Below are 14,491 nucleotides of genomic sequence, written 5' to 3' on the forward strand. Positions count from 1 at the left end.
AAAAAGTTCATATTACTTAATAATGCCAAGTGTTCTTAGGCCTATCTAGCGAGCGCAGATGGATAGAAGGAACAAGCTAGGGGTAGTCTCGTCATAAAAGACGCCTGTAATTCGAACATAAAGCGAATTCGAGCTTTCTCGCTTCGTCAAACGGAAGGTTTCTTTTAATTAAACTGCCCCTCTTAGCTTCTCTCTCTCCCTCTCTCCTTCTCTATCTTTCTCTCTTTCTCCTCCTCCAATCCCAAAAGCGAGACTTTCGAGACATAACAAGCGCGTTATCAGCGTTCGCCAGCGTTCCGACCCTCAACCTCTAACATCTTCCAACCCTCCGCTTTGCTTTTAGCACCGTTTCGAGCCACCCTTCTCTTCTAGTCGAGCTTTTTTCCTAAACTTATCGATACTTTGCGAGGATAAAAAGTCACGCGTTGCGTCCATGATCGGCCAAAAAATCCTCAAATATATTATCATAGAGAAGATAACGTCGGAGGAAGGAAAAATGGAAATTTTCGTTTTAATCCTCGAACACATTACATTTTCTTATTTCGGAAAAAATGACTTTTAATATCTATCGGAGGAGGTCAGTAGTGCCGTTACGATCGAGCTACAATCCCTTGGAGGAAATGCTCTCTTTATTATCTATCAGAAGCAATCTAACGAACACTTTCTTTTTTTCTTCTTCTTTTTCTTTTTCTTTTTCTTCTTCTTCTTCTTCTTCTTCTTCTTCTTCTTCTTCTGTTCTCTCATCTTGTTCTCATCTTGATCTATTCCTTTTTCAGAATTCTCTGTCGAAACAAACAAATGTATTGAGAAGTCAAATAATCGAAGTAATTACTTATTAAAATTCGTTCCTTGCACGACTCGTTTCTTGAATCCTCAAGAGCAGACAGAGAAAAGAAGAAAAGTTTCGTAGGTTCGAGTTGACTTCTTTTCAAACTCACTAGATATGCCTTGAACGTCGTGGCGTATAAACTGCTCGGTTAATTTAGACTGACTGTTCCGTGAAATTACCGGGGCACGCGCGTAATGAGAGGGTGAATGGCGAGGGTTATCCATCCCTCGAACAGTACCCGTCTAATCACGGTCGCTCGTTAGCGAATTGAATGCTACTCGAATCGAATCAAATCGAGTCGAAGCTACAAAAACGCGAGAAGAAGCATTTTATCGATGTACGTGAATAAAAAAAAGGATTGGTATTTGGTATTTTTTTTACATTTTCTCAATGACAAGTAGACGGAAACATTAGATTTTACAAAATTCGAAACTTTAATTATTTTTATTACGAAAAATAAAATAGCAAAAAAAAAAAAAACAAAATGAAACAAAAAAAATAATGTTCATTTCGTATCGATTCACGTTCGGCAATGAAATGTTAAGCACGCCTTTGAAGTGAACTCATAGCCCGCCTTCGTCATATCCTCTGTGGAATTATTATCGCCACGATAAAATATAGTTTTTAGTGAATTCATGGTCAGGCCGATTCGCTCATTAAGAAGATACGCTTGAATCCTTGCATTTCTTCTCGTACGATCAACAGAATCCGAAGCATAAGTTCGTTCTACGTGCTAATAAATAAATTGATTAACATTTAAATTCAACGATGAAGCCAAATCGCTATACCTAATTACATCGACGAACAAGTACGTGGTTGGATTAGCGATAGAGCTCTCGATGACTCGATGTTGCAAGAAATGGTAATCATTGGGATCGTTCGAAGAACGAGTTCGTTGTGAACTCGAATATATGTACGTTGATAAATCGTGTAAATGAGGGGTTGCGTAGAAAAATATCAATAATACTTCTTGTATTATTTATTCAAGCTAAGCTCGATCGACAAATTTTTTATTTTTTCACGATGATGGTTTCTCGCTATAGTTCTGCTAATAAAATTGTACGTCCTCTCCTTCCAGAACTCTCTCTCTCTCTCTCTCTCTTTCTCTCACTCTCTCTTTCTCTTTCCCTCTCTCTTTCTCTTTCTCTATCTCTATCTCCATCTCTCTTGCATTCTTCGCGACGTATGCGCGGGATGCCGATGGCGCTTCTTCGAGAAGAAATCAAAAGTCGCGAGAGTTTTTCTCGACGGATTCCAGAGTCGAGCTCGAGAGCGGTCATTCTCGTTGTCTCGTCCTCATCGACTCTTTCTTTATCTCGCTCTCGATCCTCCTATGAATATTCATCCCCGCGAGACTTATGCAGAACGTTTCTGACCAAGCAAAGAGGATCTACGAGAGAAAGAGAAAAAGAGAAAGAGAATAGGGAGGAGAGAAGAAGGAAAAGGGCAGATGATCTCGATCGGCACGTTCTACCTCGAAACAATCTCGATCGTCTTTTTCCCAATCACTGGACTTTCTTGTTCGACGATCGATTCCCGGTACTCTTTTCGCTCGTTCGCTCGAAGGTGTATAACTTCGTACGGATCTTCTTTAATTAACGAGGAATCAATCAATGGCCGTACTTCGTGGAATTCCGAAGAAAAGCGACGATGGAGAAGAATAGAAGCAGTGAAATAGAGAGAAAGCTTCGAACAAGAATCGACTCTTCTTACGTCTTTCTGATCCTCTCTCGATCATTCTCTCTCTCTCTCTCTCTCTCTCTCTCTCTCTCTTTCTCTTTCTCTTTCTCTTTCTCTTTCTATCTCTCTTCCTAGTTTTACAAAATGACTTATCGCTTCGACGTGGTACATCTGACGTAAAGAAAAACTCTGCTTTTTTCTTGTTGTTGTTGTTGTTGTCATCCGTAAAGCATCCTTATCTTGTCGTCTCGTTCGCTATCTCTCTTTCTATATCTCCCCTTAGAAAAAAGAAAGAGGAGGACTTTGATCCTCTAGAAAGGTCAATTTAAAGAATTAAACAATTTTCGAAGAAGGACGCAGAAAAAAGCGAGAGAGAGAGAGAGAGAGAGAGAGAGAGAGAGGGAGAGAAAAAAAGAAGAAGAGAGAGAAAAAGAGAAAGAGAGAGAGAGAAGGATATATAGGGAAAGAGAAGGAAAGAGTCATTTCCTAACTCGATCTCATCGCGACGCAATCCAAACTTGATACAAAAGAGAGTTTCCATTCGACCCTCGTGTTCTCGGAAGGTCAAACAGTAACGTTTAAAGCGATGGACTCGCTACCTCCCCTCCCCTTTCGTTCCACGTACTCCTTCCATTCCGTTTTCTCCTTTCGAAGGGTCACCGAAGACTTCGCCAAATATTTGGTTAGTCTTTGATGGGCTTCGAGAAGAGACAAGGTAGGAGAAGTAGCGCAGGATCGAAAAGGAAAGAGAACGGAGGAGAAGTAAAAGAAGGAAAAGAAGAAGGATGTAGAGGTGCAAGAGGGAAAAAGGACGCGTGCTGAGCTCTGTGAGCCTTCCGTGAGCCTCCCGTGAGCCGTTAGAAACGGAGAATGTCGGGCATTTTTATTGGTTCCAGCTTTGCCTCTCTTTCTCTCTCTATCTCTCTCTCTCACTCTCTCTCTCTTTTTCTCTCTTTTTCTCTCTCTGTCTTCTCGAAAGTCGGCAAGCCGATCAGCCGGACAGGAGGATCGACGAATCTCTCCGCGTGTGTTACCTAACACATAGGTATTCCTTCTGATCGCTCGACCGTATGAAACTGAGGACCTACTTCCTTCTATCTTCTTTCTTTCTTTCCTTCCTTCCTTTCTTTCTTTCTTTCTTTTCTCTTTTACTTACTACTCGTTGTCACCTTTCCCCATTCAACTTGCCGGAAGATATGTTCAAGGTCGATTATTAGTATCCTCTAGCAATATTCTCTAATTCTTTCTGAATTATCTAAATTTTTCTACTGGTTTCAGTAGAAAGTATTTTGATGTATTTAATTGTGAAAAAAAAACGACCCCCTTGTATCTCATCTTACCGAACAAATTGCTTCGAGCGCAGAATATATACCGGAATCAAATTACTTGGCTTTTTCGAGCGATAATATAGTACTTCTTCAATCTCAAGATATTGAATTCCTAAATGATCTATGTTTTGAAACGTTCGAAGAGTAACAACAGGACATTTATCTTTGGCTCATCTATACCTCGACGCATTGCGTAATAAATGTCTAAATTTGAATCAATAATTTTTACAAAAGTAATCGAACCTATACTTATAAAAATATATGCTTTTACCTCGAAGGTATAACGGAGCCCATTCCTGTATTTCCTTTGCTTCGTACCCATGCTGATCCCCGCCACTGTACAATAACATTCCTCTCCTTCCGCTTTTATATTTTGTAAGTCAATTCGAAACATGAATCGTATAATAATTCAGCGAAGCTAAGGAAAATACGACGGATATTATTCGTCCTGCCTAGACAGATTTATCCCGAAGCTTTTGTCCGCGCTCCATATTTATGCGAAGAGAGAGAGAGAGAGAAAGAGAAGATTTCAAATTTACACAGTTTTCTTTTTTTCTACCATTATAAATATCATTTTTTTCAAGCGAATCATTATGACTTTATAAAATTATCGTTGCTCTTCTATAGCCTTACGTAGTTGCGAGGGTGTAAATAGAAAGAAAAATCTCACACAAGTTAAGCTTTTGCGTAAAATTATACCGTCGGTGGGCGTGGAATAATGTATGTAGTTCGCCCTGAAATCGGGACTGGTTGCAATTCCAATGAGAGAACTGAGTGCTAGGTGAGCTTCGTATCTCGACGGATTTCTGTCTTCTGCCTTCTCATACATATTGTGATTACATTCGAGAAAGTTAGGACGATGGAGAGAAAAGAAAAAGAAGAAAATGCAGCCCGCAGGAGAAAGGTTTCGAGAGTTTATAAATATTACAAACAAACAATAACGATAATGTGTATATCAATTTTACGATTTGATATATTTTAATATCATATTTAAATATTGTATGATTTATTATAACATTTAATATTTGTATTTATGTATTAATTTATATATATATATATATATATATATATATATATATATATATATATATTTTATAGAATTTTCTTAACATCAACCATCGAAATCTTCCTCTTTCATTCTCTATCGATCGAAGCAAAAGAAGAATTCTGGCGGCCGTTAGATATCCTGGGTAATGCTAAATAGTAAAAACATAATTCTGTGCGCAAGCGTGGAAATCGCTTTATGGTGCGGAATAATGGCTCGCATTCACGGGTAGCCCTCATAACTCTCTTCCCTATATTGCGCTTTTCGGAGATTGCACGTGGCACTTCGTTTGTCGATACGCCCACGCTTCTGCCTCGACATATTTAACGCAACGCAACGCTGGAGTATTGTGATAACGGGGAAAGAACGTCATTAGAAAAATAAAGAAAAAATATAATAAAATAAAATAAAACAAAATAAATAAGAACATTTAATTCTCGACAGAAATTTCATCCGTATGGAGTTAATATCTTTTAGTGAGAGAAATCGTTAAGAGAAATTAGTCTGACTTTAAGTGACATTGATGTATGATGTACGAGTTAGCTGATAGTCGAATTCTTTTTGTCTTTCCTTTTCTTTTTTTTCTATTTATTTTTATTTATTAATTTTTTTTTTATTTTTATCTTTCTTTTTTATTTGTATTTTTTTTATTAAATAATTTGGAAGTTGTAAATCAAATTGACAGAAAACAACATCCTTGAACTGTCGTACGTTCGACTCGGCTTCGGGTAATTAAAAGCATTACCAGAATACAGTACGAAAGTTACATGGCAGTAAGGCAAACAAAGAGGACGGTTCCGGTTCTCTCTCTCTCTCTCTCTCTCTCTTTCTCTCTCTTTCTCTCTCTTTCTCTCTCTTCCTCTCTCTCTTTCTCTCTCTCTCTTTCTCTCTCTCTCTCTCTCTCTCTCTCTCTGTCTCTCTCTCTTTCTCCCTCTGTCTCTCTCTCTTTCTCCCTCCCCCGTTCTTCGAGTCGAAATTCGATTAGCAATTACCCACACATTACGTTCGCTCATTAAGTCCGTTTCGCTGCTAAGTACGGGAGTAATTAAGAACGCCTGCATAAACGCGTAGAATACCGATAAGTGCGTGTAAATGGAAATCTGATTCCAATCTCGTTCAATGATACATCTAGTCAATTAACTATGCTAACGGTACTCTCACTGCTCTTAATAAAAAAAAAAAAAGAAAAAAAAAAAGAAAAAGAAAAATATTCGTTTATTTTATACTTGCAATAATTCGTAGAATCTATGAACGAGAAGATATCGATCGTTAATCCGAAATTGTAATTAGAATTCTTGGCATGGAAAAAGAAAGAAAGGGAGAAAGGAAGGAAAAAAGAAAAAGGGGAGAAAAAAAAGAAAAAAAAATGAACATGGCGATGGAAAGGGATTCAGTGAGGGCACTGCGTTAGTTGGCGGTACACATCAAGGGAAACTCTTTCTTCAGTGAAGGACGTCCCTTCGATGGAACAATTACTCCGAAGGCGAGTGCATAAATAACGAGAGAAAGGATGCCGCACAATGAGCCCGATTTACATTATCTTGGTGACGAGATAAAAGAAAACAAATAAAATCACCGGCGCCAAAGAGAATATCACAAGCTATCTTACGAATTCTTGAGATCTCACAATTTTATCGTGCGCATTATATATATACTTCATTCGATTTTAATATCTAACGAGAAAGAAAGGAGAGAAAAGGACAAATTTCTAAGATTTGAGGTGAGTTCATATACGGATCATTTGATTTTTTATTCGAATTGACGCACACCCATTTGGGGATTTTCTAATATCGATGAAAATAAAGAAAAAGAAAAGAAGGAAGAGATGATGTATATATAAATCACCAGATTAGTGATCATGAAGAAAAAAGAAAAATAACTTTTTGATATTTGTCAAGAAAAAGCATCAATAATTTTCTATTAAGAAATTAAGGCATGATCATGAAAAAAGAAAAGATAATAAAAAATGAATAATCTTCTGTTAGAAAATTAATATTTTCACACAAAAATAATCAAAAACAGAACTTATTCTTAACTCGTATAAAATACGTACGGCAAATAAGAAAAAATAGCAGCATTCATACTACGGGAAAAAAACAAAGTAATGACAATACCGTTGAGTAGGTGGTATGATGGTTAAGGATAGCTCTGAATAAAGTTTTTCTTCTGGTGGGAGAGAAATCCTCGTGCTGATGGTACATGCGTGAATGTGCATATGCAGGGGATATAGAAGACGCAGGTGCGGCCACTTAAGGCGTTAAAGTAACTTCTTCTCTTGCTGCTTTGTCGAAAGTTTGTACTTTGTAGCTCTCGGTGCTCGTGTAAAAGCAAAAGGAAAAAACTATTCTAAGATAAGATAATATAACTACATTGAACTTTAAGCTGCCTTTATTGCGTTGGCATGCAATTTCTAACATAATTTATTATATGAGGAAATTCAAAGAGAAATTTAATTTATGTGAGGAAATTCAAAGAGAAATATATGTAGAGTATAGATAATTGAATAATATGATACAATATAAAGTAATGTATAGAAAATGTATATTCATTATGTATAAAAATGTTAAATTCAATCGGTACAATACTCATAAACCGTTATAGAAATGATCTTAGAAAATAATGATGGTTTGTTAGGCGCGAAGAGTCGTCGAATATTTGAATCGTCCATCGTACTCTAAAAATCATAGTACAGGGGTGCTAGGACCGGGTGGACACGTCGTTGAAGTTCGGAGGGTTCCGTAGACCGCCTCTTTCCAGATCAATAATACCATTCCTGCATTGGCGCATGCGTTTTCGTACTGGTATCTCTTCTTCCTTCCAACATTCTAGCTGGTTTCCACCCCCTGCGAGCTATCCTCAGGACGACACGTACCCCTCCATGCAACATTCATAACGCCATCAATATTATACGCGCGAAATAATAACCTGTGCATTTATTATAAGGGAATAGGGGAAAGAAGTTTGCGTGAATCCAACGAACGCATGTCAATAAAAAGAAAAAGAAAAAAAGAAAAAAAAAAAGAAAATAAATAAAAGCTGAGTGATCAATCGAACGATAAATTATGCGTGAAAAAGATGATTTACAAATCCGTCACGATCCTAGAAAAGGTCATTCATAAAGTATATCAGAAGTTGAATTATGATAGGGTATGTAAGATTATATTTGAATATTTATCGATTAAAGTGTATTAATTAATATAAAATTGGTATGTACTCTTGTTAATCATAAAAATAATAGAAAAATAAATTTATTTTCTGTCTCTCTCTCTCTCTCTCTCTCTTTCTCTCTCTCTCTCTATCTCTCTCTCTATCTCTCTCTCTATCTCTCTCTCTCTCTCTCTCTATCTCTCTCGGATTTTTGAATACACAAAAATAGGGCTACAACTTTGATAAAGATATTTATTGCAACAACGTTATCTCTCGTCGAATTAGTTTAGTAAACATCTTAGTAAAAGATCTCGTACTCGAGATAACAGTTTTCTGGCAATAACGCAGTAGCATTCGAACCATCCTTTCATTTATAATGTTTTACTCTTGAAGTACGTTTTTTTTCTTTCATATACTTATCGCTTTAATATCGCGCAAGTGTTATCGTAATCAAGGCTATTATCTTGCTTTTTTCTTTCTTCTTTTTATAAAGGTATTCGTAGAGATAAGGTTCGCGATGAATTTTTATATATTTCGATAAATTATTATTGATTACTTGAATTGATAATATCGAAGTTCTGTATCGCCTTACTTCGCATCGATGCTTTTTAACATTTCAGTGCGATTTATCGCGATGCATTAATTTCAAAAGCGTATTAAACTGTTTTCATTACTTTTTACAAAGGAATTATTTTGATTATTTTTACGAAATATCAAATATCTAATCGTTAAGATTAATCATAGACGAGAGATTCTTCGATTCTAACTTATCAAACAATCTTACTACAAATAGTCACATATAATTTTATAAAACTTAAGTTATTACGGCAAGTTATTATATTCCTCTTCGTCATGGCCAGCAAAAAATATAAATCTTTGTTTAGCAAAGAAAATAAAGATTATTTTATGAGGTAATTATATATCCTTCAAGACTGTAATTATTATAACCTTAAATGATACAAGAATGATTGAAATAATACGTTATATGTATGTACTTATCATATTGTTTGCGTAGTCATTTAAAGAAGGATTTAATTCACGTGGCCCTGAACGTGAATTAAATGCATTCCCGTGGAAAGTTTTCATTATATCAAATCGCATAGTTGATCATCAACAAAGAACAATATTCTTAGTTTGCGTGTTTTCGTGCTAAAAATCAAACTGCCTATAGATTTCGTAAAAAAGATGCGAACGAGTTCGTGCTAGTTTAGTCACGTTGCATTTATCGTTTCCTCGATTTTTATTATCGAACCACTCTTTAAGTACACACTTCTGGGGACCGGTATTCAACTGGATGATACCTATAGCAGCTATAGCAGACACGCAAAAGCATCCGAGGATCATTAGCGGCAAGATGACTTTGGGTAAGTTCGAACCCTAGCTCTCATTTCGAAGAATTCTCTCGGTTCTCGTAATAATCGCATCGGACAAGTTCGGATAACGATCGCGTTTCTAAAAATGACGAAGAGAGAAAGTAACAACGATGAGAGAATGAAAAAGAACAATTACTCTTTCATTTTCCAGCAATATTTTTCTCTTATATTATATTTTTCAGCACTGACGTTATACTCGCTCACGTTCATGAGATTTGCTATAAGGGTACAACCAAGGAACATGTTACTTTTCGCATGCCACGGTGTTAATGCAGTGGCTCAATTAACACAAGGCTGTCGATATCTTCACTATCACTATGGTACAAAGCCAGAGGAGGGAGAATGATATTGTGATCGTAAAAAAGTGATGAAAATACAATATGTATTTCTGTTATGAAAATTGAATTAGTTCAATCGATTAATTATATGCGTACTTATTATACGCCATCGATTAATTATACAAAAACAAAAATTCATAGAATGATGTGAGATGATAAAAGAGAAAATCTAAACGTATCAACAAAGATGAATACTCACAGATAGATTCGTAAAAAGAAGAAAGAAAAAAGAGAAAAAAGAGAATAAATAAATAAAAAAAAAAAAGAAAAAAGGAAAAAGGAAAAAGAAAAAAGAAAAAACGAAAGAAAAGCGTAGAATAGAATATCCACTCTGGTTGAACGGTATGTCGAACAGAGGACATAGAGTATATAAAGAGAGAGAAAAGAAGATGTGAGGAGAAAGAGAGTGAGAAAGAAAGAGAAAGAAAAAGAGAGCGAGAGCAAGAGAGAGCGATAGCTTGTAGTACGTTCGAACGTGTTTTCTTTTTTTCGTAGCTCGTACACCCTGCTCATTCGGTTTCTCCTTTTTCCAATCGAATCGAAAAGGGCACGAGTTTATTCGCCGGTGGCCCCAATTCCGCTACGCTACGTAGGAATATGTAAGGAGAGCAATAATTTTGCTAGGGTGGCCTCTCGTGCGATACTGCCGCCTCGAGAAGGGCTACTCGATCGTATGGATCGTGCTCGGGGTCATTTTATGGGATCTGGCACGGATCAGACGCACGAATCTATCCCTGCTTTTTCCAAATGCTAAGCCAACGGCTTTCTCTCTCTCTCTCTCTCTCTCTCTCTCTCTCTCTCTCTTTCTCTCTCTCTCTCTCTCTCTCTCTCTCTCTTTCTCACTCGTTTGGTAGAAAAAAGGGAAGAGAACATAAAATCCACCCCCGACTTTCCGAATAAATATATATGCCCTTATTAGCCCTTCTTGGGCTTCGATCATGCGTTACTCCCTCTCCCGTTTCTCGCCTTTTCGTACTTCTTTGCATTCGTCCAGCTAGAATAATATACGCGACACGTCATCCCTCCTATTTGGTATTTTGGTATTTTTGAAGAAAATTCTGATATCATTGGATAGAGAGAATCGAGACTGGGGAAGGCGAAGAAGGAGACGAGAACGTTGAAAGAGGGAGGATTCCTTCGGGACTGATTTCACAAACAAATGCCGACGATTGAATCCTGGCATGTTGCAAGATGGATCGCTCTCTTTGAATCACAGATTACCCGCCGCCTCTTCCTTCCACATCTTCGCGCTGCAACTTTCTCTCTCTTTCTCTCTCTCGTCGTCGTCGTCCTCCTCCTCTTCCTCCTTTTCCTCCTCTTCCTCTCCTCCTCCTCCACCTCCTCCTCCTGCTACTCTTACTCCTACTCCTTCGAGTCCCCACCAGAACGAAGAACGTTCAGCAATTTGCCACATGCCCAGCGAAGGCAGGACTCTCCTTTCCCCGTTACCGAGGCCGACTCCTCGTCGTCAGAGATCGAACCAAATCGGCCGGAATTGAAAGGACGAACCAACGACGGAAGGATCCATCGATCGACCACGATCTTGAACGCGATCTCTCGTTCCTTGGTTGCTTCCATCTCGAAGAATAGGCACGTCGAAAAGGGACGGTCTTTCTTTCGCGTTAAACTGACAAAGTGTAATCCACCTTTGCTTATTGATACGTCCATCGACGAATCGATAAACGATTCGATTCTTTTCTCGTCACGAGGATCGTCTTTCCTTTACTAAGACATTGTCTATTTTCTTTTACTTCGGGCCCTATCGAAGGGAAAACGTTTTTAAAAAGCAAGGGCGCCCGTACTCGTCAAGCGAATAACTCAATCGAACGAAAACCACGCGAGAAGCCGCGAGTCACGTCGAGCGTGAAAAAGACGCAACCCTCCGATTGTAAAGTTCTCCCTCGCTTACTCGATACATATACATGTGTGTGTGTGTGTGTATATGTATGTATGTATGTATGTATGTATGTAGGTATGTATATATATATATACTTATATGAAGTTAGTCCGTGAAAAAATGAGAAGGACAAGAATGTAAGGGAAAGATAAAAAAAAAAAAAGAAAAAATAAACTCTCCTCCCTTTTTCCATGAGTCGCTTTTCGTCGCTAGATGATCTTTAAATGAAGTGCGTTAGCTTATAACGACCGTGTAAAGTCTTCCAGGGTGGATTCGCGTTACCACGAGCAAAATGCGTTCGATTCGGAAAAAAAGAAAATATAGAATCCTTGATGATACGCGTGGCGAATCTACCCCGACGTAAGAGGTGGACACCCCCAAGGGTGAAATGAATCAAATGCAACCCTCGCTCTATACAAGACATACATTAGACCGAGACAGTCTCGAGAGCTTCCTGGGACATCGGAAAATTCAACGAATTTCTTATATGCCGTGAAAAAAAGCAAAAAGCCTAAATTTTTTTAGGTTTTTCTTTACGAAAATGGTAGAAATATGGGCCAAACACGAGGCCTAGAATTCGAGAATATGACGATTCATCTTTGGTATTTTCGCACTACGAGCACGTTCGCGAACAAGTTTTATTGGGCAAATGTGATATTTATCAAGAAGAGTTTTCCATTTCGTACCTATACCTTATTATCGTATGTTGGTCAACCGTGAAAATTTTTGTTAATAAACTTAAGAATTTTAAGGTGTAACAGCTGTTACTATACGAAAAAATCATTTCTTTTCGTTTTAGAAAAATATGGCCCATCATCCCATGGGAGTGCCGCCCATTTTTCGTCTTCTTTCTATATGGAAACCTTCGAAACAACCTATCCTACAGTTTTATGAATCATTCACTCGTTGAGACCAAACAAAGGATCTTGACGAATAGCCACGACTCCCGAAACTTTCCGACGAATGTAATTTTGATAAAAGTCGTACTCTAAAAATTAGCTTTCGATCTTTCGTAAAAATGTATAAAGGAAAAAAATATTTCTAGTTGTCGAAATCAAACAGGAAGACAAGCCGTTTATTTTTCCATTCGACGGTTCGGTCGAACGAGATAAAACATTTTGCGAAAATTCTATCCTGTGTAGAAAACACATTTTCCAAGAGAATTCGATCAGGAGGCAAAGTATTACAACGTCGGGATAACAAGATAAGATACATACTTGAAAGATGAACGCTATAGGAAACATAGTTATTCCTGGTGGATTCATAAGAAAAAAAAAGTTCTCGAGCTAGCCCTCTAAAATAACATGGTACCCGAGGCGAGTGGTACACCATAAGCTCGTAAAAAAGGCTCGCGTTAAAAAATCATAAGGGTTGCGATCTAGCGTGTCATCCCCTTAAATACTTTCCGGCATTGCGTATTTTCTCTCTTTTTCTTTTTTTCTTTTTTCTTTTTTGTTTTTTTTTTCTTTTTATCAAACCAAGAAACTCCTTCGTTGGTTGGAAATTCGAAAAAGAAAATGTCGAATTATGTAATAACTAGAATGACTCACTTTGTGGACTCGAGATTCTATTACTTTAAAAGTGGGCGGAAAGTGGTAAACAAGTGCCATCGAAACGACTTGGAACCCCAGAGAGTGAGAAAGCGGAAGAAGACACCGCGGAAAATACGCGCGCGTTTCGTAAGCGAGCGCAAGCGCGAGCTAGAAGACCGATTTCAGAGAGCGACGATGGTTTATGACCCGTAACGCTTCGAGCAAGCCCCTTCCTGCGAAGCATCCATTCACCTTCTCTCTCTCCCTCTCTTTCTCTCTCTCTCTCTCTCTCTCTTTCTCTCTCTCCCTCTCTCTCTCCCTCCCTCTTTCTCTCTCTCTTTTGGCACAACGTGACTCCATCCCTCCGTAAACTCGATCCAATATATTAGGGTTAGCTTCCACGAGAAGAAGCTATCGATGCTGTTAGCCGGAATCGACATTTTCAACTTTTTGATCTGGGAACGTCGAATCGAATCGATTCCTCTTTGAATCGTATTTTAATTTAAATTTTTTTTTATTTTCTTATAACATTTTGAAAATGGTCTAAACCTTCATGTAAACCTTCGAGACAGACCTTTTCGATTTCCCAAGTCCTTAGAACTTGAAACTACCTTTCCACGATTGCTCGAGATAAGGGGTGGGTCTCGTCCGTTTGGAGATTGGGGTTGGCAACTTTGAAGGATATTTTTTATTCATGTGACGTATTCGAGGGCGCGGAAAAAACACATTCTCCTGATCAGAGTCAAAATGGAGACCGTCGTAAGAACGTTGGTCCTTACATTCTGCAGGATGTTCAATTTTAAATTTTCTTCGACCAATGCCTATATTCGTTCTTCGCGTCGCGAACATGGAAGTCCTAGTCATGAATTTTCGATTTTCTTATATAGAATTATCGAATTGTTTGAAATAAAACTTATTTTCGTTGTAAAAATAAATATATGTATTATAATGAAAGTAAATATTATATATATCTGTATATATATATATATATATATATATATATATATATATATATTATATACATACATACATATGTACATACACGACATATTTCGTTTTCTGTATCGCGAACATGGAAACCTCAGTCATGAATTTTCGATTTTTTTTATATAGAATTATCGAATTGAATTATTTGAAATAAAACTTATTTTCGATATAAAAATGAATATCTGTACTATAATGAAAAGATATATATATATATATGTGTGTGTGTGTGTGTGTGTGTGTGTGTGTGGGTGGATGTGTATATCTGTATATATATATATATATATATATATATATATATATATATATATATGTTTTGCAATCTATCTCGGATAATA

The 14,491-nt window shown here is 37.4% G+C and overlaps 2 protein-coding genes across 3 annotated transcripts in view; one reads left to right on the forward strand and one right to left on the reverse strand.

Annotated features, from left to right (window-relative positions):
• LOC124426681 (gastrula zinc finger protein XlCGF46.1-like) overlaps positions 1 to 14,491 on the reverse strand; it is a 47,980-nt gene that overhangs the window by 26,549 nt on the left and 6,940 nt on the right. The gene's annotated exons all lie outside the window — the stretch shown is intronic.
• On the forward strand, positions 8,533 to 10,026 carry LOC124426683 (mitochondrial pyruvate carrier 1-like). Its single transcript, XM_046968686.1, has 3 exons — positions 8,533 to 8,940; positions 9,293 to 9,393; positions 9,585 to 10,026. The coding sequence occupies exons 1-3, from the start codon at positions 8,882 to 8,884 to the stop codon at positions 9,746 to 9,748; spliced, it is 324 nt and encodes a 107-aa protein (XP_046824642.1). The 5' UTR covers positions 8,533 to 8,881; the 3' UTR covers positions 9,749 to 10,026.

This window comes from Vespa crabro, chromosome 9 (assembly GCF_910589235.1).
Source record: "Vespa crabro chromosome 9, iyVesCrab1.2, whole genome shotgun sequence".
NCBI lineage: Eukaryota > Metazoa > Arthropoda > Insecta > Hymenoptera > Vespidae > Vespa > Vespa crabro.

Coding starts and splice junctions, on each gene's coding strand:
- LOC124426683 (XM_046968686.1), top strand. CDS start 8,882: ATGGCCAGCAAAAAATATAAATCTTTGTTTAGCAAAGAAAATAAAGAT. Junction 8,941..9,292: donor AATAAAGATTATTTTATGAG/GTAATTATATAT, acceptor CCACTCTTTAAG/TACACACTTCTGGGGACCGG. Junction 9,394..9,584: donor TAGCGGCAAGATGACTTTGG/GTAAGTTCGAAC, acceptor TATATTTTTCAG/CACTGACGTTATACTCGCTC.